General features: G+C 57.7%; 1 protein-coding gene across 1 annotated transcript; it reads left to right on the top strand.

Moving 5' to 3' along the window:
- Nucleotides 1-305: 305 nt before the first annotated feature.
- NPTXR (neuronal pentraxin receptor) lies at nucleotides 306-23,255 on the top strand. Its single transcript, XM_053226815.1, has 5 exons — nucleotides 306-932; nucleotides 13,190-13,418; nucleotides 15,692-15,939; nucleotides 18,486-18,665; nucleotides 19,007-23,255. Exons 1-5 carry the CDS (start codon nucleotides 321-323, stop codon nucleotides 19,229-19,231), a joined length of 1,494 nt encoding a protein of 497 aa, XP_053082790.1. The 5' UTR covers nucleotides 306-320; the 3' UTR covers nucleotides 19,232-23,255.
- Nucleotides 23,256-25,885: the final 2,630 nt, after the last annotated feature.

Below are 25,885 nucleotides of genomic sequence, written 5' to 3'. Positions count from 1 at the left end.
TCGGCGCCCGGCACGGAACGGGTGCGGGGCTGGGCCACGGCCGGGCCCCGGGGGAGCCGGCGGGGCGGGGCCGCCGCGCCCGCTCCCCCTCCCCGCCGCCCGCCGCCTTCTCCTCCTCGCGCCGCCCGGGCTCAGAGCGGCGGCAGCAGCGGCCGCGGCAACAGCTCCGGCTCCGGCTCCGGCTCCCGCTCCGGCTCCCGCTCGGCCCCGCGCGCCCGGGCCCCGCGCCCCGACCCCGCCGCCGCGCCTGCCGGGGGGCCTCGGGCGCCCCCGCCGCCCGCCTCACGCTGAAGTTCCTGGCCGTGCTGCTGGCCGCGGGCATGCTGGCGTTCCTCGGTGCCGTCATCTGCATCATCGCCAGCGTGCCCCTGGCGGCCAGCCCGGCGCGGGCGCTGCCCGGCGGCGCCGACAACGCCTCGGCCGCCTCGGCCAGCGCCGCCGCCGCCGCCGCCGCCGCCGCCGCCGCCGCGTCCCCGGGCCCGCAGCGCAGCCTGAGCGCGCTGCACGGCGCGGGCGGCTCGGCCGGGCCCCCCGCGCTGCCCGGGGCGCCGGCGGCCAGCGCGCACCCGCTGCCGCCCGCGCCCCTCTTCAGCCGCTTCCTGTGCACGCCGCTGGCGGCCGCCTGCCCGTCGGGGACCGAGCAGGGCGACGCGGCGGCCGGCGAGCGCGAGGAGCTGCTGCTGCTGCAGAGCACCGCCGAGCAGCTGCGCCAGACGGCGCTGCAGCAGGAGGCGCGCATCCGCGCCGACCAGGACACCATCCGCGAGCTCACCGGCAAGCTGGGCCGCTGCGAGAGCGGCCTGCCGCGCGGCCTCCAGGACGCCGGGCCCCGCCGCGACGCCATGGCCGACGGGCCCTGGGACTCGCCGGCCCTCATCCTCGAGCTGGAGGACGCCGTGCGAGCCCTCCGGGACCGCCTGGACCGCATCGAGGTGAGCGCCGCGCGCGCCGTCGGGGGCGGGCGGGCGGGGGTGGGAGGGGCCGCTCGCGGGCGCCCCGGGGAGGCCGGCCGTGGCCGACGCCGTGACTGAGGCTCAGGGGGCGCGCGAGAAAGGCTCGTTCCTGCCGAAGAGCAGGGAAGGGAGTGTCCCATAAGCCAAATCCGTCTGCCCCTCAGTGCTTCCCATCCCCGTACCCCGCCCCCGCCCCGGGCTCAGACCGCGGGCCCAACCGCAGGAACTTAGCGCTGGCCTAGCCTCTACTGCCGGGCACCCAGCAGCTCTGGGGTGGGGACTGACCAGAGAACAGGGTCTCCCGCGGGCTCCTTCTCCACACACCCCTTTCAACGGTCCCTGGCTCAGGTCAGACACAAGGGATGTAACAAAGGGAGTAGGCTCTGGGCTGTGGTGTGATTCCGCCACCAGTGGTTTCTCATTTGAAGTCTCCAGACCCCCTACCTCCCTGTGAAAACCCATTTGGGGCCCCCCGGAGCGGGAGCTGGGCAGACTAGGAAGGACAGACAGCTGCAAGACACTGACCACCCCCCAGCCATCCGTGATTTCCAGATGGCAGGGAAGAGGGTTAGCAACAAAACTGAGTCTGCGGAAAGAGAGGGGAGAAAGAGGCCAAAGGCTCCTTTAGCATTTTCCCCCAACCGGGTGCACCTGGCGAAGGCAGAGGGAGGAGAGGCTGGAAGGAAGGGAAGGCAGAGGGAGGAGAGGCTGGAAGGAAGGGAAGGCAGAGGGAGGAGAGGCTGGAAGGAAGGGAAGGCAGAAGGAGGAGAGGCTGGAAGGAAGGGAAGGCAGAGGGAGGAAAGGCTGGAAGGAAGGGAAGGTAGGGACTCCCCCCTCCTCATGGCTCTTGCAGATCAACCTCCGGCCCAGCGGCACCAAATGATGCCTGTGTGGAAGGTTGGCCATTGCCGTGGCCCAGTGGCCCTCCAGGGAGTCTGTGCAGGTGTCAGCACCCGCCTCTGGTGGGGGTCGGCGGGGGGGGGGGGGGGTTGTCACATGGCAGCCAGGCCATCACAGCCAGCCCTGTCATCTTACTGGTGAGACACTTGGGGCTCAGGGCCCTCCTAAGGTGAGTGACAGAGGAAGGAGGAGAGCCCAGGAGGCTTGTGTGCCAGGCCAACACCCCCTGTTCCTACTTCACCTCTGGGGCATTTCTAGGATGCGAGAGCCAAGAGCAGGGAGATAATCAGAGGAACACTGAAGCGCAACTGTGAAGGGGAGCCTCAGTTTCCCCACCTGTGCAATGGGGACAGTAATGTCACCTGCCTCGTCGGGGCATTAGGAAGATGAAGTGAGTTCATCTTTGTGAACGGCCCAGAACGGCATCGGGCAGAGATGTGCTCCATGAACTTGAGTGATGGCTATTTTTACCATTAAGCAATCATATTGCTAATTTTTCAAGTAGCCAAAGATCAAAATGGGAACAACCCCCCCCCCCGCCTTTTAGGAAAAAGAGTTTATTAATGTCAAAAAAAGAAAAAAAAAGATTCGGTTTTCAATAAACTTCCTCTTGCCTGCCCCAGCCCCTGCCTCCACACCCAGATGGCACCGTGGTTCCTCCCACGTCTGGGGCTGGCAGGGCTGGGCTTGCCCTGGACCTGTTCCCCCAGCACCTGTGCATTTGGCAGGGTGGGCTCCCCTCCAGTTAGCCTGCTGAGGTTGGGGGGGTGGGGATCCTGGCGCCTGGGATTTGTCACCAGACCAGCCTCCCGGGTTGGGAGAGCCCTGGCTTCCCTACACACGCCCCTCCTGCTTTCTGAGCGCCGTGGACTTGGAGGCAGGAAGGCGGGGGTCTGCTTGCCCACCAGATCTGCCTTCTGGGCCTGGCAGCCCCAGAGCCAATCTCCCTGGGGTCTTTGGGAGGGACTGGGATCTGGACCCTGACAGTTGTGGGGTCAGACTCCTGAGCTCAGCGGAACCGCGTGCTCTCTTTAGCTACTGTCTTCTTCCTCCCCTCTCTTCATCCGATATCCTCAAAAGCTTGCCCCCAGGTTCTCAGGGTCTGTTTTCTCGCCACTCACCTCTCTCCCCTTACAGCTCGCTGAACGTGCTCTGGGGCCGTCACCCAAGACGATCAATTGAATGGGAACGATTCTGTCCTTACCTTGATGAATGCCTCTCCAACATCTGACCCCAGTGATCATTCCCTCCTAAAGATCTCCGGGCCCTTGGCTTCTAGACACCTCTTACCTGCTCTTCCTCCCTCTCTGCTTCTGTGTCCCATTTCGGGGTCCTCCTCCTTTATCGGTTGCACCCCTCCTGGCTGTCTTCTCACTTTCCCTGGGTGAACTCAGCCACACCCGGAGGCTCCCAACGCCCAACGCTGGCTGTGGTGCCCCAGCCAGCTTCGTCCAGCCCAGGTTTCTTTCCGGAGCTCCAGACCGGTAGATCCAACTGCTTCCTGAGCACCTCCCTCTGGACGTCACACTGGCCCCCTGCCCTCATGGTGCCCCAACCTGGACTCAGGTCCTCCGCCGACCCGCTTTTCAGGTGTGCTCTGATAAGCCATGGTTAGTTCCTGCCCTGCCCTCCTTCCAGTCGACCTCACCTCTCTTGCAGCAGCCTCCTCAGTTGTTTCCCACTCCAGGCACACCCCTCCATCCATCTTCCTTAAGCCCCAAGAATCTTCCTTAAGCCCATCATGGGGCTTCCTCATGGTGCAAACCCCTCAGCCTGCTCCCAGGCTCTCATTACAGAGCTGGCCCGTCTCCCATTTCCTTCTTGCCTCTGCCCAGATTACCCCCAGAGTAGCCATACTCATCAGCCAGGAGTCTGCTCTGAGGACACCTCCTCCCAGAGGCCCTCCCTGATCGCACACTGACCTTTTCCTACCCCCATTCCTGCTCCCGCAGCCCTCTGCGCATCCCTGCCCGTCCCCACCTGGCCCGTCTCTGTATCACCCCCTCCCTCACCCCACCAGCCCTCCACCAAAGGGGAGGGAAGGTCACACTGGCCCAGCCTCTCCTCGAGGCCTCAAGTGAGAACCCTGTTTGTGAGCCTAGGAGAAATTATTTATCTTCTTGCCTGTGTTTTTGTTTTTGTTGTTATGGTCGTGGCTGTTAACGGAAACAAAGTCAAAATGTGTTTTGGGGGGAAAAATCGCATTTAATTCCACTATTTCATCCATTTTTTTCAGCCCCTTCTGGTCCTTTATCCAGATGTAGACATTGTTCCAGAATTACCGGTTGCTGGTAATTACCGTTTTAATGATGGCCATGATATGCTGGGATCTATCTTTGGCTCCACTATCCATCACTGCTCTGACCATCTCTTCTCTTTTGCTGGAGATGTAGGTTGCTCCTAATTATTTTTCTTCTAGATGCTCATTGCAGGATCAATTTCATGCAGATAGTTTTTTTTTTTTCTTTTGAAGTCTGTCGAATTATTTCTTTAGGCTGAATTCCCAGGAGAGGTATTACTGGGTCAGAGGATATTGATTTTTTATGGCTGTGGCCAAGAACCACTTTCCAAAAGGGTTGAACCATTTACATGGCAACCAGCCACGCATACATGTTCCAGGGTTCCTTTTTTTTTTTTTTTTTTTGCATCAATTTAATATATGTGGCAAATGAAGCTTTCAGATTGATTCCATCAGCAGTTCTTTGTTTGACTAAACCACATCCTTAACCCGGCCTAGCAAGCTGGTCGCCTGCCTCCATGTTGGGGTGGAAAGATGGGGGTAAGGAACACCCTGACAATGGTCACAGGGGACCCTGGCCTTGATAACAATTATAGCTCATGCTTGCTGAGCACCTACTGTGTGTCAGGCACTGGGCATTATCTCATTTAATCCTCATCAAATCTCCATAAGGGAGGTAACCATTTCATCCCCCTTGTACGGATGAGGAAACCAACGTTCAGAGTGGTTAAGCAATTGGCCCAAGGTCGCACAGCAGGGGAGCCTGTCAGTGTCTGGTTCCAGAGCCCTTAGTAGGCATCATTTTCTCTAGATCCATCTGAGAGGTCAGACCTCACCTACCTTCAGGAAGAGTGGGAAAGGCCGGTGGGGGGCAGGGCCTCTTGCTAGACGGTGCCCCGGACCGTTTCTGTGTCAGAGCCCCCAGAGCCAGAGGGATGAGGGCCAGTCCCCAAAGGCTTGTCCTGCTGGCCAGCAGGACCGGCAGAAAGCTCACGTGGAAGTTTTGCTAATAATAAATAACAGTATTAAGTAACACTGATTAGCTCATTCAGTCTTGGGCCCTGTGAAATGGGCTGTACATCCTCCCCTCTTACAGATAAGGACGTGGAAGAACCAGAACCCGACAACCCGCCCCACCCCCGCCCCGCCCCACCCCACCCCCACGCGCCAGCTTCGGCTTCCGCTCCGTGAAATGATACAGCGGGCCAGATGTTCGGGAAACACCTTTCAGCTCGAAATGGTCTCCGAGGTAGTGCGGCTGGTGGCATAAAGTGGAGTTCTTTTTGCTTGTGACTCTAAGCTCTTTACTTCCCTCTCTGTTTTTTTTTCAGTTTTCTAATCTGTAAAGTGGGTGGAAGGGGGGGAGGCTGGATCTGGGCCCGGCCCTTTGGGCTCTACGTTGGCAGTTCTTGGGCGGATGCCTCCTGCTTAGGGATTGGCGGTGGCGGGGTGTGGGGGGAGAGTCGAGGGCGGTTACATGTGTGTGCGGCCCTCACCGAGCCCCCACCCACCCACTCCCAGGCCTCCAGTTTCTGAGGGAAATCTGCAGAGAAACACAGCGCCTTAGGGAATCTATCGGTGCCTTTTCTAAAGTCTGTTGCTTCTTTTTTTTTTTTTTACATTGCTGCCCATTCTGGCAGCTTCTGCTCTGTGAGGGCTGGTTCCCTGACCCTACCTCTTTTGGCCGTGAAGGGGGCTGGCGCGCTACAGCAAGAGGGGTTCTGCCCGTTGGCCTTCTGTTTGAGGATATGGATCCTCGGGGCCCACCAGCCACCTGCAGCCCCAGATGGCGCCTCTCCCTGTGGCTGGCCCCCCCATCTCTAGGTGATACACTCCCAATGCACAGCCCTTAACCCCTACTCCTGACTGTGCCACGCCTTTGTCTAGCAAGACACCGGGTGTTAAAAACCCCGGTTCTGCCACCTGTTTGCTGTGACCTTAGAAAATTCCTTCTTCTCTCTGATCCTCAGATTCTCCATCTGTCAGATGTAAGGGGCGCGCACGGCGCTCCGAGGAGCCAGCTTGCCCCGTCGTACGGTGCCCTGGTGGCCTCCCGTCCCTGGCAAGCCTTGCCCCAGGGGAGGAGGCCCTTCCTGCTGTTGCAAGCTCGGCAGGCGCTACGTGAACAGAAGGCAGCACCTAACCTGGGACTTTTTTTTTTCTTTTGAAGTATATCTTCTATTCGAGATACGTAAGAGCTCACGTCTCTCACTTACAAAACACACAAATCTTAAATGTGCAGCTCAGTGCACACTTACGTGTGGACGAGAGCACCGCTCAGATCGAGAGCGGGACATTTCCAGTGTCCCTGAAGGCTCCTCTGGGACCCCTGGAGTCCCTACTTCCCCAGACTGCCGCATCCCTTTATGTCTGGTGTTTCTGTTGTACGTGATGGCTGACATTTGATCGTGGGGCAGGTGACAGTGGCTTGTGATTTTTTTCATGTCGTGTAGTGTTTTGGTGCATAGACACGCCTACATTTACTTACCCCTTCCCCTGTGGATGGACATCCGGGTGTTACAAATAAGGCTGCCATGAACATTCTTGTGACATCTTTTGGTGGTGATAAGCCCTCATTTCTCCTAGATACATCCCCAGGAGTGGGTGTCTGGGTCCCGGGAGAGACATTTACGTAGCGTTTAGGAGGTGATGCCAAACACTTTGCCGAAGTGGCAGTAAGCGTTTACATGCCCACCTGTGTGTGAAGCTTGCCAGCCTTGGTGTGGTTATTTTTAAAACCCTCCCCGTTCTGGTGGGCGTGCAGTGAACTTACTGTGGTTTTAATTTGTGTATCTCTGATGACTCACGATGTTGAGCACCTTTTCTTCTGTTTATTGGCCATTTGGTGGAGTCCTTGCCTATGGGAGGCGGAAAAAGGTCAGGCAGGGGCTGGCGCTCCTCACCAGGTGACAGTGTGGTGGGGTTCCCCGAGGACAATCTCGGGCGCACGGTCCCCCCCATAGAACTCTAGCGGCAGGAGCTGAGACAGCCAGCCCGGGGTGGAAACACTTATGTGCCCCCACATGCCCCTCATTTGACTCCAGGGGAAGCTGAGGCCCAGAGAGCCCGAGTGACTGAAGGCCACACAGCACGGCAGAAGCTGAGCTGAGCTCACAGCCAAGATTTTCTATTAAAATGGGCTGGGAGGGGGGGAGGGGGATCCCCAGTCTTTGCAGTAGATGTTTGGCCCCGGGCCCAGAAGTATGTGGACAAGCAGGGCCTGAGAGGGAATTCTGTGGCAATGCAGCCCTGGACAGGGAGCACTCGAAGGGAGAGGCAAGGGAGCCTGGGGTTGGGGGTGACCTATCACTTAACTCCGAGGCCTCAGAGCCCAGGACCGAAGACCAGTCCGGCCTCTATGGCCTGCTTTCCTGCCCCTTCACCTCTGGGTACGTTGGAGACACAGGGCCTGCTGGGAGAGGCCTGCCCTGACTCACCTTGACCCCTGCCGCCCCGCAGAGCCCGTGCCTCCATGAGGGCTCTTGTGCTGTCACACCCCCCAGTCTACCTCCCCCCCCACCCCCGCCCCAGCTGGGAGCACAGCCCATGCCTGGTGCAGGCCTCGTCCACCTCTGGAGCCATTGCACCTGTCACTCAGGAAGAGGCAGCAGGGCATAGGGCACCCTCTGTGCCAGCCTTTTCTAGGGGCCTTCCAACGGAGTCCCCATAAGCACCATGGGACTTTTAACTGCTCCCATTTCACAGGTGAGGACATGGAGGCTCAGAGGGGTTGACCTTGCCCGGTCACGCAGTGGGGATTTCCCTCTTGACAGCCGGCTCCAGGCCCCCCTCCCCACCCGCCCCACACAGTCACTACTCACTGTGCTCTCCTGCCCCTCAGTAGCCGCAAATAATAATAATGGTTATAACCATTTATCAGTCACTCATCGTGTGCCAGTCTTCACGTACGTTCTTTCATTTTGTCGTTACTTATATTCCAGAAGGTAGAGACTATTATTATCCCATTTTATTTTTTTTTCATTTTTTTTAAAATTTATTTTTGAGAGAGAAAGACAGAACGTGAGCGGGGGAGGGGCAGAGAGAGGGGGAGACACAGAATCCGAAGCGGGCTCCAGGCTCCAAGCTGTCAGCACAGAGCCTGGTGCGGGGGTTGAACTCACGAACCGCGAGAGCATGACCTGAGCCGAAGCTGGACGCTTAACCAACGGAGCCACCCAGGCGCCCCATTATCTCCATTTTAGAGTTGAGGAAAGGAGTTGAGCAGCTTGTCCAGGGCCACAGATCTAGTAAGCGGGGAGCCTGGGAACGACGCTGGCCCGTCTGATGTGAGTCGTGCCTGTGCTCGTGACATCGAGTCACCACAGCGTACGTGGATGGGTGGACGAATGAGTGAGGGAGGGACTGAGTGAATCGAGACCCTCAGTCTCTCCACAGAAGCCCTCTTTCTTCTCCCTTTGGAGCGTCTTAGATCAGGTGTGGGGAAAGCTGCCATCTGGTGGGTGAGCAGGCTTTGGCGGGGGGAGGTGGGGTGGGAACAGGAAGTGTGTTCTTAGCAGAAGGAACAGAATGTACGGAGGCCCTGGGGTGAGAAAGGAGCTGGGGGCCGTTGGTGACTTTAGGTGGGAATGAAGTGTAGCCTGCAGGGGTGGGGAGTGAGGGCTGAGCATAGAGGGGCTGGGACTTTATCAGTGGGGGAAGGGAGCTGTTGAAGGATTTTCGGCAACATGGTTGGATTTGCAGTTAGGCGGCTGCCCCCGGCTGCGGTGTGGAGAAGGGCCGGCGTAGGAGCCGAGGTGACGGTGGCCCGGACTAGAGAGGGACAGAGGAGCCAAGCAAGGCTACCATTAAGATTCAGCGTTAGATTCTACGCTCAAAGACTGCTTTTGGACTTTTGCCTGTTTTGTTTTTTTTTATCTTGAGAGAGAGTGAGCGAGCGAGTGAGCAGGGGAGGTGCAGAGAGAGAGAGGGAGAGAGAGAATCCCAAGTAGGCCCCACACCATCAGCGTGGAGCCCGACGTGGGGCTCAAACCCACGAACTGTGAGATCATGACCTGAACTGAAACCAAGAGTTGGGCATTTAACCGACCGAGCCACCCAGGCGCCCCTTTCCTGCTTTCGTTTTTGTTTTTGTTTGAAAGAAAATCAATGCAGAGTATCTGAGACCTACATGCAGGTATGAAGAACACCGTCCAGGCAGGGATCCAGGCTCAAGAAGAACCAAAACATTTACAGCCAGCTCACGCCCCTGAGAGCCTCCCAACTCCCAGCCCCAGACCGCCCACCCCGGAGAGAGGGTCACCTCTGTACCGAACTTGTATCCTTCTCGCCCCCTGTGTTTCTTCCTGCCTTTACAAATCCATGATCCAGGTTTCGAATCTTTGCAACTTTGTATAAACGGTATGTAGCTGTTTTCTGAGACTTGCTTCTTCTCTCACTGTAATGGTTAAACAAACCGATTTATGGTCGGAGTTGGAGCAGGGTGGGTCCCTTCAAGAGATAATCAAGTAGTAATTTTAATAATATCATCCACACTTGCAGAGCCCTCTACCCTAAGGGCATTATGTAACTCAATTATCACTAATATGCTAGGAGGTATTATTGCTGTCCCCTTTCGGCTGGGAAAACTGAGGCACAGCAGCTGTACATAAGGTCACCGGGCTGGTGGAACCGAGCTGAGCCCAGCAGAGTCACACGAGACTTGGGGGTGGTCAGGTGGGGAGGTGAGTGAAGCTGGTTCTTTTCCACCCGCCCGGGCGGCCCCTGGAGCCGGGCCCTGCATTGTCCGCGGGGTGGGGGGATGGGGGGTGAGCTGTGCACTGAGGTCCAGCACCCTCCCTCTGCTCCCCACAGGAAAGGAACAGACCCCACGTGGGGACAAGGCGGCTGGGGTCTTCCCTGCATCCTCCCAGCCTCAGAGCCACCCGGCCTGGGCAGGTCCCTCCCATCCGGGCCCCCTCTGTGAGGCTGCCGCTCCCCCCCCCGCCCCCGCCACGGTCTCACATAGCCTGCCAGACCCTCCCAGCCTTTTCGTGGCCACTAGAACCACTACCGCTGGCCCCCCTGGCAGGCAGGGCGGCCGGCATCGTGCCCACTTGGCAGCCCGAGACCCACACTGCGAGGGAAGAATGGGAACAGCTTCTGGAATCAGAAGGGCCTGGGCTGGGGTTCTTGCACCTCACTGTCTCAGTTCCTCCATCTGTAGAGTGGGCCTCCTCACCTCCCCAGATCGCCGAGAGGGCTGTGAAGTGTTCGCGCGGTGCTTCCCTGGTGCGGGACCTGGCACGCGGTAGTGACAGCAGTGACGGCGGCGAGGACAACTCCTCTGCCCGCCTCCTCCCTGCCGAGCGCTAATGAGCCCAGCCCGTTAGCGCTAAGCTGGACCGGGACCCCGGCGCTGGCTCGGGGCCTATGCGCTTACACCGAACACCACGCAGACTCCCAGCGCAACAGCCTGTGGGCTCGGAGCCCCCCTTTTCCTGCCTCTTCGGGACCTGAGTGGGGGGTGATGGCATCATCATCCCTCCCCCCCACCCTGGGCCAGGGGCCCGATTGGCATCAGCCGGGAGCCCACGCGGCACAGCCTGAGCCCGCAGCAGATGGGGAAAGTGGGGGGGAGTCGTGTTCTTCTGATTCAGACACTGGGGTGGGGAGGGGGCCGCACACGATCTGGAGAGCCCACCTCCTCCCTGGCCTTCCTGCCGGCGGCAGAGCTGGTGGCTCCGACAAAAGAACAGCTTGTACGCCCGCTCACCGCAGCGTCTGTGTAAATAGCACTAGACGTCCTGTTCCTTCCTGCCTGGCCCCTTCTCCCTCCGCGGGAGGAGGACACTTTGCTAGAGAGCACCAGAGGTATCGGCTTTGCCCGGCCCCGCTGCTGTAGAAAATTCAGAAGGACCTCTGCCTCAGTTCCCCCATCGGTGAAATGGGGGCAGTAAGAGTACCAACCAAAAAGGGTGGCTGTGAGGACTGAGGAGTAAATACGCGTGCAGTGCCAAGGATGGGCCTGGCACGCGGTCTCACTCAGATGTGTGCCCTTCGTGCCAAGCTTGGCACTGTCGAAAGAGGGAAACTGAGGATAGAGGGTGCCGGAGCCCAGAACACCCAGCCAGAGCCCGCCCCCCCCCCCCCCACCGGCATTGGTCCAGGGAAGCTTCTGGAGGTAGTGAGCTCTTCGTGGGCCGATATATCCAAGGCTCACAGTTTGCGTTCTGCTCTCATAGTCCACGAGGGCCTGTTACTGCTCTCTGCCATCGTTACATGTGTCCTGGGGCTGGTTGTCCCCATTTTACAGAAGGGGAAACTGAGGCTTTGTTTTTAGTCACCCAGAGTCAGGATTCGTAGGCACCCAGGGAGTCAGCAGGAGCCCTCCAGATACGACATGGGAGGTTCGTGTAACGGGTGGGGTCAGGTGCGCTGGAGCTGCTCATCCCTCGCCCGCCCACCTCCCTCCGCCTGCAGCCCAGCCCAGCCCGGCCCAGCCGGCCAAGCAAGCGACTACACAGAGGACGGACGGATGGATGGCTGTGCCCTCTTATGTGGGACGTGGTGGGGGATAAAGGTGGCTTGGTCTGGGCCCTTCTCCTGCCCACCGTCATTTAATCCTGACCACAGCTCTGCAAGCTGGGCATTCCAAGTCCTTATTTTATAAATGAGGGAAAATGACCCCAGAGAAGTTAGCCCACCTGCTCCCATTCTCAAGGCGGAGTGACAGAACCACGCATCAGTCTCCCTCCCCCAGCTCCTCAGCGTAAGGTCCTGGCAGCTTCTCTCAGGCACCGCCCTCCCCCACCCCCAGCGCTTTGAGGCGGGGGACACGTTTACCCCCTCATCACATGGCCAGAAAACAAGGCTCAGAGAGGCGAAGGGATCCACCCAGTCTCACCCAGCAAGTGGGCTGGGCCAGTGGGGGCCAGGGAGGGGTGCTTGCCCCAAGCCGAGGGGCCGTCCCTGCGAGGCACAGGGCACCTTGGTTGTCCATTTGACCCTCAGCTGTCTCTCCAGCACCCCGTGCCCTGCCCGCAGTAGGCGCTCACCATTTACTCGCTCAGTTACAGATTCGTGAGAACTCAGTGAGCTCGGGTCTGGGGCTAAGCCTGCGGACAAGGCCCGGGGCTGACTGAGCGGGAACTGCCTGGGCCTCTGGGGATGTGGAGGAAGCCAAGGGGACGGAGAAGGTCTAATTTGGCTCCTAGAAGCTCGCTGAATTATTAATTTTCTACTGATGCTCCCGTTGCCTGCCAGAGACTACCCCCTCCCAGAGTCTGGACGTGTGGCCTTGCCTGCCTTCTTCCACCCCAGAAGGGGCTTCCTCCAGCAGGAGAGGGGGAGGAGAGCCCCCCCCCCCCGCGGGCTCCTGTCCCAATTCTCCTGCCCCCTGGGGTCTTAAGACAGGAAAAGGGGGACTCTAAACACTTCGTCCTCACCCCAGGCAGGATGAGGGTGTCAGAGACCAGCTTAGAACACTCTGCCCTAGACAGTAATTGCAATAACCAGGCTCTGTTCATTGGCGTTAACTGCCCAATCATCCCCCAACCCTTCTAAATAGATACGCTTGTCCCCTGTTGCTTGTGAGGAAACAGGGGTTCAGAGAGGTGGAGGCATTTGCCTAGGGTCACACAGCAGATTGGTTCTTGAGCTGGATTTGGGCCCCGGGTTGTCCGACTCCAGAGCCTGTGACTTGAACCACATGCTACTCTGGAATGGGCGCACCGTTGCAGCTCTATTCCAGAAGCCCCTGGTTTGTGCCCCTGCATCTATCTGCCCAGTGCCCACACAGAGCCTCTCACCGTCTTAGAGAAGCTTGCCAAGTGAATGAGTGAAGACTATCCATTCCTTTAAAGACCCATCAGTGTCCAGTCTTTCAGTTAAGAAGGGCTCAGCAGTGGCTCTCAGCCCCGATGGCAACATCAGACCCACCCAGGGTAGCTTTCAGAGCTCTCCACTGCCGGCCCCCCGACCCCACCATAGGCTGACATGTTCTTGAGGTCAGCTCACCATCACTTTGCATATGGAGACGCTGAGGCTCACCTGGGGTCAATCACCAGGGGTGGGTGGTAGGCATCTCTGAGCCCCTAGTCTCTTTCCTTCCTCCCTGCAAGTGACCTCACATGCCCCCCTTTTTTTTCTGCCCCGTAAGCAGCAGGAGCTCCCGGCCCATGTGAACTTCTCAGCCGCCCCAGCCCCTGCGCCCGCGGTGCCCACCGCCCTGCACTCCAAGATGGATGAACTGGAGGGCCAGCTGCTGGCCAAGGTGCTGACCCTGGAGAAGGAGCGCATGGCTTTGAGTCACAGCAGCCACCGGCAGCGGCAGGAAGTGGAGAAGGAGCTGGATGCGCTACAGGACCGCGTAGCCGAACTGGAGCATGGTGGGTCCTGGGCCCCGCAGAGGGCATAGCAGGCGAGGCCTTGGTTCTCAGATGGGTCCTCAAAGTGGCAGATTCACTCGAAAACGTTTTTATGCTCTCCAGAGGCTAAAGCTAGATGGGATGGCGGGGGAGGAGGCTGCAGAACCCAAGAGGGTGAGAATAATTGGGGAGTATCATCAGGATTATTATTTTTAACGGTTAGCGTTTTCTGGCACTTACGTTCTGGGAGTGGGCTAAGTACGTGACACGTCAGCTGGGTTAACCTTCACAAACCACACAGGGATGGTGTGTTATTATCCCCATTTCACAGAAAAGGAAACCGAGGCTCAGAGAGGTCAAGTGACTTGTCCAACGTCACACAGCCAGTGAATGGTGGATCTGAACCTCAAAGTGGGTCTCCTGCCAAAGTCCGTGCATTTAGCCACCCCACAAAATAGCACCTTCAGTGAATCCAGATTTTGTCACTTGTTAAACACCTGGGCCTGGCGCTTCCAGGGGTCAGGGTAATGGGTAGTCCACGGGTATGAGCATCAAGGGGACCTGGCTCCGGGCTCCACAGCTGTCACTGGCTTGCGCTGAGACTTTTGAATTTTGCTTCCTTTCCTCAGGCCTCGTTTTTCTCATCTGAAATACGGGGATTTAGGACTCAGGAGGTCTCAGGGAACTTTCATCTTTGAAACCTTGGGAGGAGCATCCTGTAAGAGGCTTACAGACAAGTTAGAGGGAATCCTGAGTAATTATCTGGGACTGGCTTAGATGGGGACAGAAGTTTCAGAGAAGGAAATCCAAGAGGCTGAAGGAGGTGAGCCTCAAGCTAGTCCTTGCAGGGAGAGGTAGAGTCAGTTGTGGAGTGGAGGGGCCATAGCAGGGGCACAGCTGAAGGCAAGGCTTGGCCTGGTGGGTTTCTGGCTGGAGCACAGAGACAAGAAAGGCAAACTCATCCCTCCTCAGTCCTGCCACTGGCCCCCCCATACTGCATCTTCTAAGGGATTGGGGGAAATGCCCCCTCCAGCGGCTGTCGGGCAGAGAAGAGGGAGGCAACTAGGCTAGATGTCTGTATGCCTGTGGGCAAGTCCCTTCTTGGGACTCGACTTCCTCATCTATGAAACAGGCTTCAAGGGACTGTCACCGAGCCCCTTCCTCTCTTACCATGATGCATCATCACATCAGCCTTCACCCCAAGCCCCAACCGAACCTGGGAACCTGGGTCCACCATTCCCAGCCCTAACCCCCTAACCCCAGCCCTCAACAACCAGCTGGAGGAGGGGAACTCCTATCCCAGAGGTGGGTGTGGTGGGTGTCACCCCCTGCCCATAGAGATGCTGACTCCCCAGTCTGCCCCTGCAGAAAGCCCTCTAATACTTAAGGCATAGAATCCCTGAAACTCTGTGCTGCCCTGGATATCAAGGAATCCCAGGATGATCCTGTTCAGATCCCAGCTTTGCCACTTACTAGCTGTGTGGCCTTGAGAAGATTACCTAATCCCTCTGTGCCAAGGTTGCCTCATCTGTAAACTGAGGATTATAACAGTGTCCATCTCATAGGGCTGTCATAAGAATGAAGGAGGTCATGTATGTAAAGGCTCTTAGGACAGTGCCTGCCATGCAGAAGGCACTGTAGAGTGCTTGTTAAATAAACAGGCAAAGAGGGGCACCTGTGTGGCTCGGTTGGTTAAGCGTCCAACTTTGGCTCAAGTCCCGATCTCACAGTCTGTGAGTTCAAGCCTCGCATTGGGCTCTGTGCTGACGGCACAGAGCCTGCTTTGGATTCTCTGTCTCCCTCTCTCTCTCTGCTCCTCCCCTGCTCATGCTCACTCCCTCTCTCTCTAAAATACATATTTAAAAATGTAAACAATAGGCAAAGAAGTCCAAACAATGATCATTGGAATAGTTAACATTTGTCGAGCATTTACTCTGGGCCAGGCCCTTTACATAGTTTGTCCCACTCAACCCTCACACAAGCCTGAGAGGGAGGAAATCTTATTTATGCCATCTTACTGAGCAAACTAGGGCCGAGAGAGGTGAAGTTGAACTGTGGAAGGTCATGTGGCTGGGAAGTGTGGAGCCCAGATTTGAACTCAGGACGTCTCAGGTCCAGAGCCCTTGGACCTTAATCACACCCGTCAACACAATGGCAGGGTAGAAAAGGCTGCAAATGCATCTGGTACATGGCAGATGTCCAGGGACTAGTAGCCCTCATTCTACAGTCCGCGCTGCCCATCCCCATCAGTGGCCACTGATCCCCACCATGACCACCTTGCCCACCCCCCTCAGGGTCCTCAGCCTACAGCCCCCCAGACGCCTTCAAGATCAGCATCCCCATCCGCAACAACTACATGTACGCCCGCGTGCGGAAGGCGCTGCCTGAGCTCTACGCCTTCACCGTCTGCATGTGGCTGCGGTCCAGGTCGGGTGGCAATGGCCAGGGCACACCCTTCTCCTACTCCGTGCCCGGGCAGGCCAATGAGATTGTGCTGCTGGAGGCGGGCCACGACCCCATGGAACTGCTGATCAACGACAAGGTGAGTGGAGCCTGGGCAGAATGGGAGGAAAGTGGGGGGCCGGGTGACCCTTCCAGGAGCACCTGCACTGTGCTGGGTCCCAAGCCTGCGGGCCCTTTGAGCTCTCCTGCTCAGCAGCTTCAGCACATATGAAATGCCTACTGTGTGCCAGGCTGGGTTCTAGGAGTACAAAGACAAGCCAGACCTGGGGCTGGCTGCAGAGGGGCCTGGATCCGAGAGCTGTAAGTGATGGCATGTCCATTTACAGAGGAGACCTGTGGGGCTTCCCCAGTGACCCAGCTGTAGGAACATGGCTACAGATGTCTGTCCCAGGGCGCTGTCTCTCTCATGGGCAAAGAGAGAAGCCAATGAGGCCCAAGGAACTACTTGAGGAGGGAGCGCTGGTGGACTCCTTGCCCCCGTCCTCCTCTGCAGCTCCCCCTCTGCCGCCCTCCTCATAGGGAGAGTAGAATGGGCCATGGTCAGGCCTGAACGCTGGATTTGAATTCTGGTTCTGCTGCTTACCCTCTGTGTGACATTAGACTGGTCACTTACACACCCCGTGCCTCAGTTTCCTCATCCGCCAAGGAGGATTGGCAGTAGTCTCTACCGTGGGGTTGTGGTGAGAAATGAGTGGCTTACATACATGTAAAGGGGTGTGAGCAAGCCTAACATTTAACAAGCTTTGAGCCATGTGAGCTGTTATTATTCCAGGCCCAGTGCTCATAAGCACTTTACTCACATTATCACCCTTGACCCTCCCAACAGCACTGGGAGGTAGGCACCCTTATCATTACCATTTTGCACATGGAGAAGCTGAGGCTCAGAGAGGGCAAAGAATGCACACAGGCCCACACAGCTGGTGAAGGGGTGCTGATATGATTCACGGTTTTGGGCTGCAGAAACCCCCCGTGAACCCCTCCACCGTTCTATCCTTGGGCCACCCATCTTCCCCATGCCTCGACCCCCAGCCCCACAGCCCTCCCTGCGCCTATCTGCAGGGCAGGACAAGGACATGGGGGAGTGGTGTGGCAGGGGCACAGTGATTGAGCAGAAGAGGGAGTGTCTTATCACCCTCATTCCCCTCAAATATCCTCCTTCACCTGCCATATTGCTTTGGGATTTGCAGCCATGGTGGTCTTTTAAGGCCCCCCTGGAAATGTAGGCACCACCTACCACACCCACTCATGACCAGCCCACAGCCACATAGATCTGCTAGGAGTGGTTGTCACCCATCAGAACCCAGCTCAGCAGGAGGTGTCTTTCATGGGTGTCCTGGAGGAGGATGAAGAAGGAGGAGATGGGCCCAGGGGACAGGAGTTTCTCTTGTAGCCCAGTAGGTCTTAAGAAGCCTAGGGTAGCTGGACAACATCTAGATCCTGCTGCCATGTCCCCTTCATACACCCCCTGGCTGCCATCCTTGGCCCTGTGCAAGCTCAGCACTCAGGTCTCTGTGGAAAGGATTCAGCACCCTGGACAGGGCAGTGAACAGTGCTATTCCAGGAACGTCAAGAGTCCTTTTGAGGGTCAACTTCAGGGATTACTCCGGTCTCCTTTGATTCCAGCCTCTTAGCCTTTGCTGCTACTGTGCCCCCAACTTGCTGGGATGGTCAGATGCATTGTCCTTCCAGATGTGTTTGAATACCGTGTCTGCTGTTCCCACACCTGCCTCTTCCTATGGGCCTTCACAGCCTCTGTACCTCCCAAATGGCCCCTGGTCTTTTGTCTTGTAATGTTGCCCTGAAGCTCTTCCCTCCCGTGCAGACTCAGACTCATTTATAGCTGAGACCGGATCCACATCCCCAGTGTCCAGAACAAGGCCTGGCCCCAAGCAGGCCTCAGATAGTGTTGTATTCAAGTGTGATCTCAGAACTAGGTGATGAAAGAGCCCCTCGGGAGTCCCAAATCCACAGTCAGCAAGTACCTTTCATCTCACGGGCCAATTTGAGTCAATCACCAGCGGCTTTCCCAGAGCCCCGTGGTAGGAAAGATCCCAAGGCTGAGCCTAGGTTCGTAATTGATTAGCCATGTCTGCCTTGGGTGGAGGAGCCAGAGGTGGCCACACATTTGCCACCCTTTGCCTGACCTCCTTACTTCACAGATGAAGAACTGAGGCCCAGGGAGGAAAGAGCAGCCTCCCCAAGGTCCCACGGGAGGTTGGTTGGGAGAGCCAGGGCTGGGTGCCAGTGCCCAGCCTCAGAGTCCAAGGCTCATTCCGCCACTGCCAGTGTGAGCCCAGCTGCGTGCCAGGCACTGTGTGAGGTGTTCAGAGATGGTGAGATGTGGCTCCCGCCCCGCACCCTGTAAGAGGGTGAATAAACTAGCTGGAAACACCTGAAAACCAGTACCGAAGAGTCCCTTGTGATCTGAGAGAAGCTGCCTGGTTGAGTTGTGGGGAAAGAAGAAAAAGCGGTCCGAAAGATGCTGGGCTGGGAGGAGCGGGAGGGTCAAGCCTTGGGCCAGTCCCTGGAGAGAAGAACACGGGTCTCCTGGTCCCCCCGCCTCCTCACTGGTCCAGCCTTGGGACTGTGGCACCTCTGACCCGGGGTCGCGGGACCTATGTCCAGGTGGCCCAGCTGCCTCTGAGCCTGAAGGACAATGGCTGGCACCACATCTGCATCTCCTGGACGACGAGGGACGGCCTGTGGTCTGCCTACCAGGATGGGGAGCTGCAGGGCTCCGGTGAGAACCTGGCTGCCTGGCACCCCATCAAGCCACATGGAATCCTTATCCTGGGCCAGGAGCAGGTAAGGCCCAGGGTGGTATGGGGGCATGAGGCCTAAGTAAGATATCTCACTCACCCAGGGCCCCTGAGAAGGAGGGGTTAGGTAGAGGGACCCTAAGAGCACAGCAGTGATCGCTCAGTCTGACCCAGCCATTCTGCAGGTGGGCAAACTGAGACCCAGAGAGACTAGAGACCTGCCCAAGGGGCTGGAACCTTGGGGACAGGGCTGGAACTTGGGGACGGGGCTAGAACTCTGGGGACGGGGCTTCAGCAGGACCTGGGCCCTGATTGAGTCAGCCTGCCTGTCTTTCCCCCTGCCTCACTCCATGTCTCTCTCCTTTCTCTGCTCCTCTCTTGGCCCAGGATGCCCTGGGTGGCCGGTTTGACGCCACTCAGGCCTTCGTGGGTGACATCGCCCAGTTTAACCTGTGGGACCACGCCCTGACACCTGCCCAGGTCCTGGGCATTGCCAACTGTACCGGGCCACTGCTGGGCAACGTCCTTCCCTGGGAAGACAAGCTGGTGGAGGCCTTCGGGGGTGCAAAAAAGGCTACCTTTGATGTCTGCAAGGGGAGGGCCAAGGCATGAGGAGCCACCTCATCCAGGGTCCCTCCCTTGCCTGCCATTTTGGGGACCTTATTTTGGGGGCACACATTCCCTCCTCAGCCTACCCACACACTGCCCCCCCCCTCCTGCCCTGCTCCTGGCCGTGCCTCCTGTTTCCCCCACCTATACCTACACCTCCAGAATGCCCTGCCCTGCTATGGCTGTCCCCTACCCCCACTTGGACGGGGACAAGCAGCTCAAGCCAACAGGTCAAGCCTGGGGTGAGTCCAGGACCTGGTGGAGGGTGGTAACAGTGCCCACAGCTCTTTCCGCTCTCTTGGCATTAGACTAGAGCTGTCTCTTACCCCCACCCACCCTGGCCCATCAGCCATGTCTGATTCCACTGATCTCAACAGCACATCCCACCGGGTTGAGGGGGGGCGGTGGGAAGGGCCTGCTATCTCAGTGCTCCTGTCCCCCATGCAACAGGCCTGGCCCCATCCCCTTCAGGGCCACAACAAGCTCTAGAGCTGTCCCCTCAGCCTAGAAGGGCATGACAGAGACATAGGAGACTCAGACTCACCCCTCCTCCATCTTCCCACCAGTTGCCCCTGAAGGGGCAATGGGATCTTGATGGAGCCTCCCGCACCCTCTCTTCTTCCTCTTTCCTTGTCTCTTTGTGTGCAGTGGTTTGAATGTTGGTTCCACGCCTGGCCCACCCCCACCTCAATTTCCAGGACATTCCCTTCCCGGCTCCAGCCTGAGGGATCAAGACCCTAGGAGGCCAAAAGGCCATAGTCAACCCTTGTGCTTGCCCACATGTGTGCTAAGTGGCAGGTCGCCTCTCCTCCTCCGTGCCCAGGACAGGACCTGGGCCACTTCAGCCTGGCCTAGGAGCAGCTTGAGGCAGAGGCACTGCGCCCTGGGACCCAGGCTATGGCAGAGTCGCATTACCTAGCCCTTCTGCATGGCCCTGCAGCCTCTGGGGGAAGGAAGGCAGGAAGGAACTGAGCAGGCAAAGAGGGGAGAAGGGTGGAGTGGTGTGCAGAGCGCTGGATGAGAAGGAGGAACCCATGATTCCTAGCCAGCCCTGCTGCTAACCTGCCGTGTGGCCTTCTGTAAGTCCCTGCTCTCTCTGGGCTCGTCTTCCTCATTTGTGAGCTGAGGCCCTTGCTGTGGTCATTGCTGAGAGCTCTCCAGATCAAACGTGAGATTGTCTGTGATTCCACGTGGACAGGGTGGGGCCAGCCTGAAGCTGCCTAGCAACCAGGGGACGTAGCAGGGGTAGATTCTGAGAGTTGGCAGCAGATGGGATCTGGCTGGGCATGGGTCAGGGTCAGCAGCTGGCTCCAGAGAGTCAGGGGCAAAGGCAAGGGACTAGGCAGGCCAACTTCATGCACAGATTGTAAAAACCAGCTTTTCTGGATTCCCACCACCCCCCCCCCCCATCCCGCCAGCCTGGCACCCTTGCCTGTTTGAGAGTGTCTCACCCTGAGTCCTCACCGATTCCCCCAAGAGAGTAGAAGGATGTAAAAGCTGAGTTAAAGCCACCCAGTCTGACCTCTTGCTTGTATAGCTGGGAAAGAGCTCAGAGAGGTCAAATGACTTGCACAGGATCACAGAGCCCAATGGGGCAGAGCCAGGACTAGAACCCAGGGCTTCTGAATCCCTCTTCAGGGCTCTTCCCCTCCTATGCCATTCTGCCTGTCCACGAGTGTCTTTGAGTCCAGCCTTCGCCTGAGAGGATGGACGTTTGGGAGGTCAGAATGCTTTCCAACACGAACATCTTCCCTGATGACGCACAGAAACATCTTGGCGTCTGGCCCCGCCAGGAAGTAGGGGGGAGGACAGGTGTGATCTCCAAGCACTCTGGCAGGAATGGAAAGCTGAAAAGGCAGGTGTCCCTTCTGCCAGTCACCTACCAGGTGTCTGGGCAGCTGCAGGCTACCGGGCTCGAGCAGGTACAGGTGCCTTTTGTCCCGCTTTCTGTTCCCCGTCTCTGCTCCCCGCCAGCACGTAACCTGAGGCATGAGCTGTAGGCTGTGGGGCCGTTGCTGTGGAGGCTTCTCCAAAACTTGTTGCCGCCACCTCCCAGATCCTTGTTTCCATTTCAAGAGCACAGATAGACCATTGGGCACCTCCAGCCCAGCTCCCCCTAGAAGAAGCAGCGATGGCACGCTTCTGCCAGAGACTGCTGAGACCGAGGTTGCCCCGGTAACAGCCAATGACATCAGCCCAAGTGCTGGGTCAAGCGTCTCTTAAGGACATATGCTGTTGCTGGGGTGACAGCGGAATTCAGAACTCCGATTTCGGGGACACTGGGCCTTATTGGGTTTCTGTTATTGTTTTTAAGGAAGCAGCTTTTGTGGAGGCCTGGGGGGAAAGAAAGGGTCTTAGGAGGAAAGTGACAGAACTTGTTTGATGGCTGAGCCCACCCAGAGGCGTCCTCCCAAGTCCTTTATGCTTTGTCATGGTCATAATGAGACATCTGACCTCGGTCCTGTGCTGAGTCACCCTGGTCAGCCCTCCAGAGGGAACAGGAACAAACCCGAGGCGTCAAGGTGCAGGCCGTGAGTCCGGGCCATCGGCGAGTGGCCTGGGTGATCGTTCCCATTCCAGGAAGATGCAAGCCTGCTGTCCCCACCCCTCCTTCATCCATGGACCGCTCTTCACCTCTGCCCAAAGCCTGCCGTTTGGACTCCAGTTTTGGTCTTGTTCAGCTGCTCCTGGGCACAGCCGAGAAGACGGGGAAGGAGGAGCTAGAAATGTCGCTCGGTTGCGTCCCTGAGCTGCTATGGCTAACGACGGTGCCAGGGCCCGTGTTCCTTACAACCTTGTCAGGCGCCGCGCTGAGCACCTCGCATCATCTCATTTATCGTCCCAACACAGTTATGAGGTTGGAACGGTTTGGGGCCCCGTTATACAAGGGAGGGAACTGGGGCACAGAGAGGTTAAGTAACTTGCCCAGTGTCAATCAGCTGGCAGAAGACGGAGTCCAGCGTTCAAACCAAACAGGTTGCAAAGGCACGGGCACCCCTGCTCTCTGTAGGGAGGAGTGACACTTAGCATCGTTGCTCCGGGTGGATTTTGGCCTGAAGAGATGCTTGACCCCATTCACTACCCTCACAGGGTTTGTGATGGAGGCAGAGGCCCGGGATGGGCTGGCCCCAGGGCCAGGGTCCCCTTGGGTGAAGCCATGGGAGGGGTCTCAGCCCCTTCAGGGAACATGTGCCTCTGAAGTGTGCCCGCCACCTCAGCTCTCCTGGCTAGAGTTTCCAGGAGAAATGAAAGGGAAGAGGAAGCTGGATGGTCTCCCAAGTGTCCCAGGCAGGGAAGGGGGAAAATGATGTTTCTCAAACTCCTGCTTTGGGCCAAGCCCTGTGCCAGGTGCTTCACAGCTCTTATCTGCCAGATCTCCCCACCTTTGTGGCACGTTGTACCCCCAGTCAACATCCCAAGGGGACCGATCACCTTGCCATAATTGTGCATGACCTTGGACCACAGCTTTGGGCAGGAAGGATTCTTCAAGAGGCCCACGCCTCGTTTTACAGATGAGGGAAGGTGAGCGCCCCTCAGGGCCACCCGGCCAGGACCCTTGGAGACCTGATCTCAGCTTTCTGACTCCCCACAACGCAGTGGCCCCTACCCCCAACCCCCCAAAATTGGGTCCCTGCTCCTCTACATTTCCCAGCACCTTGCCCTGAGCAGACTGGAGAAGGGGTCCCCTCCCAGAGATGGGATCATTCTCTTCCCCTCTGTCACAGCTGCCTGCCACCCCAAATCCCACCTCACCCCTGCTGGGTGGGGAAGGGGCTCGTGTGGGCCCAGGCTGAGCAGTGAGTGAGCGTGTCCAGCTGTCCGACACTGTGAAACTATGGTACCCTCCTGGTGACCCACCGCCCCCTTCTCCTTGCCCAATTTTGTACATAAAGGGACATGAGATGCAACGTGTGTGTGTGTGTGTGTGTGTGTGTGTATGTGTACGTGTGTGCGCTATGTCATGGGTTTTTGTTACTTTTTTGTTTTTGTAAATTTGAATGTTCAAAATAAACAATGTTTACTCTGAGGCTCTTCTTCCAAGGGTGAGCTAGCCTGGGGTGCCGGGCGGGACAGAGCAGGTGGTACGTTGATGTCCCACAGCCACACCCAACCCCACTTTTGCGTCTCAAACGAAGAGTCCTGCCAGCTCCCAGGTGCAGACACACCCCGCTTCCCAGGATTTATGCAGGAAGGATGTAAGTCCCACATGGAAAGTGTCCCAGTTCTGATAACTGGGCTTTGGCCTCATTCCCGACATCCCATCCCCACCTCGTGCCCCAGTTTTGGGAACCAGGTCCCTGACTTGTTCCCTGAGACCCAGTCTGCCTGAATCACTTGCCTGGACCCCCAGAGCCTTGCTTCCCTTGGGTCCTAGAGAGATGGGGTAGGAGAGAGGGAGGGACTCGGTTGTATTTCAGCCTGCCCCTGCTCCACAGTCTACCTGGATCCCTGTGACTCGTTCGGCCTCTAGGCTGGACTCTTAGTGTCAGCATCTGCTGCCCCCACGCCCCCTTCCAGCACCCACGCTACCCCCAGGAGGCCTTGATCTGGTCCCCAGCCCTCCCCGTCCACCCCATCTTAGGGGCGCGGCCTCCATTCTCCTGCTCCATCAATGTTGTCACTGCTCGTAGCTGGGCCACGTCCTCAGCCCCTGTGAAACGCCAAGGGCCCAGTCGGGTCGCGGGGGGGGGGGGGGGGGGGGTCACTCCAGTAGGACATGCCTTCCCAGACTTTCCCAAAGTTTCCCAGATTTCCCAGATACCCCCGTGAGGACCGGAGGGTATATGGCCGGAAGCAGCACTTGAAACAGGAAAAACGTATCTGAGGCTTGTCTGAAGAACTCATGTGCTTCCTTCATTCTCCGAAATGAATCCAGATTTGTTTGAAAATATTGCTTTTAATTACTTTCCACTGAACAGAACGAAGCTGCCGGCAGATACTTTGTTTATCCTCTCTCGTCCTGATTTACTTACAAACACCCTCTCTCCCTCTGTCCCACTCAGCAGGCCGTGCCCAACCCCGGTGTCATCCCTCTGCCCACCTGCTTCGTGCCAGCACCTGCCCAGCTGAACCCCGAGGCAGAAAAGCACGGGGCTCTCTGACCCGCGCTGACGCTCATTTTAAACCCATGGCCGGAGATCTCCAAGAGGCATTTCTGCCCGCCCCGCGATCTTAGCACCTGCCTTGTGTGAGGGGCTTGCTCGCCAAAATGGCTAAAAAATCATGCCCTCCCTCTCTCCTCGGACCGCCTGGAGCCCTGCCCCCTCAAGGGTGGCCTTACCCCATAGCCCACTGACGAAACCAAGCGATCGTCACCTCCCCAAGGGTGTCCCCAAGTGATCTGTCCCTGCCCTTATTAGGGGTCCTTGTGTACCCCTTCGCCCTCTTAAGAACGTCTCTCCTGAATCACCGACTTCGCCTTGTCTGTTTCATCATTCCAACAGGCTTGTGAATATGCCCTTGTATCTCAAACAAAATTCCCCCACCCCAAGCCAACACCCTCCTTCAGCTCTTGGTCTCTCTTTGCTGCTTTCATTGCAAGCCTTCTTGAAAAAGCCGGTGTGTCAGGGTCCCCAAGACCACCCTCAGGTTGGATGATTCCCTGGAAGGACTCGCGGGACTCAGGCTGTTCTCATGGTTATGGTTTGTTACAGCGAACAGAGACAGAGGACAAAGGCACATGGGGCAGAGTCCGGGAGGGACCAGGAGCAAGCCTCCAGGTGTTCCCTTCTGGTGTGTGTGTGGGGGGGGGGTGTCACAGACGATGCTTCATTCCCCCACCCCCAGCAACGATGTGTGACACCTGTACAGAAAATCATCATCCAGGGAAACTCACCTGAGCCTTGGTGTCCAGGGCTTGTACTCGGGGTCAGTCATGGAGGCACGAGGACCTGTGTGAGCCTCAACTACTCAGTCTCCACCCCACCCCACCGCCCGCCGCCGGGGGGGGGGGGGGTTAAAACCGATACAGGGCCCCAGGCAAAGAAAAACAGGTGCTTCCCATAAATCAGTTGGGTATCCTACATTCTCTGATAGGACCCTTGTCGGGCAAGATATTCCAAGGGCTCACATCACAGCCACTAGTCAAGGCGCAGGCCTTTGGGGGGGGGGGGGGATGTGCAGGGTTTGAGCACCCTAAGGTGGCCGGGGTAACCCTTTATTGCACACGGGGTCCACAGTCTTTCTGCCACTCACTCCTCGCGTTCACTCCTTCGCCGGTTCCCACTCCGCCATCGCCCCCACAGCTCACCGAGATCACTGCTGTCAAGGCCAACGGTGACCTCCACGTTATGAAACTTCATGGCCAGGCCTCTGTATTCATCTGCGTTGAGCTCCCAGCTGCACGGACACATAGTTAACCCTTCCTTCCTGCTCCAAAGATTTCCTTCTCTTGCCTTTCAACCCACACCTTTCTGGGCCACCTGGCTGGGCTCAGTCAGTGAAGGGTCCACCTCTTGATTTCGGCCCAGGTCAAGCCCTCACTGTTAGTGGGTTTGAGCCCCGCGTCGGGCTCTTCGCTGACGGTGCACAGCCTGCTTGGGATTCTCTCTCTCCCTCTCCCCCCCTCCCCCCCCCCCCCGCCCCTCTCCCCAGCTCATGCTCTGTCTCTCTTACAATAAACAAACAAAACAAAACACACCCTTCCTTGGTTTGCCT

The sequence above is a fragment of the Acinonyx jubatus genome, chromosome B4 (assembly GCF_027475565.1).
Source record: "Acinonyx jubatus isolate Ajub_Pintada_27869175 chromosome B4, VMU_Ajub_asm_v1.0, whole genome shotgun sequence".
NCBI lineage: Eukaryota > Metazoa > Chordata > Mammalia > Carnivora > Felidae > Acinonyx > Acinonyx jubatus.
The sequence above is the reverse complement of the archived record's forward strand: the minus strand, read 5'-3'. Positions and strand labels throughout refer to the sequence as shown.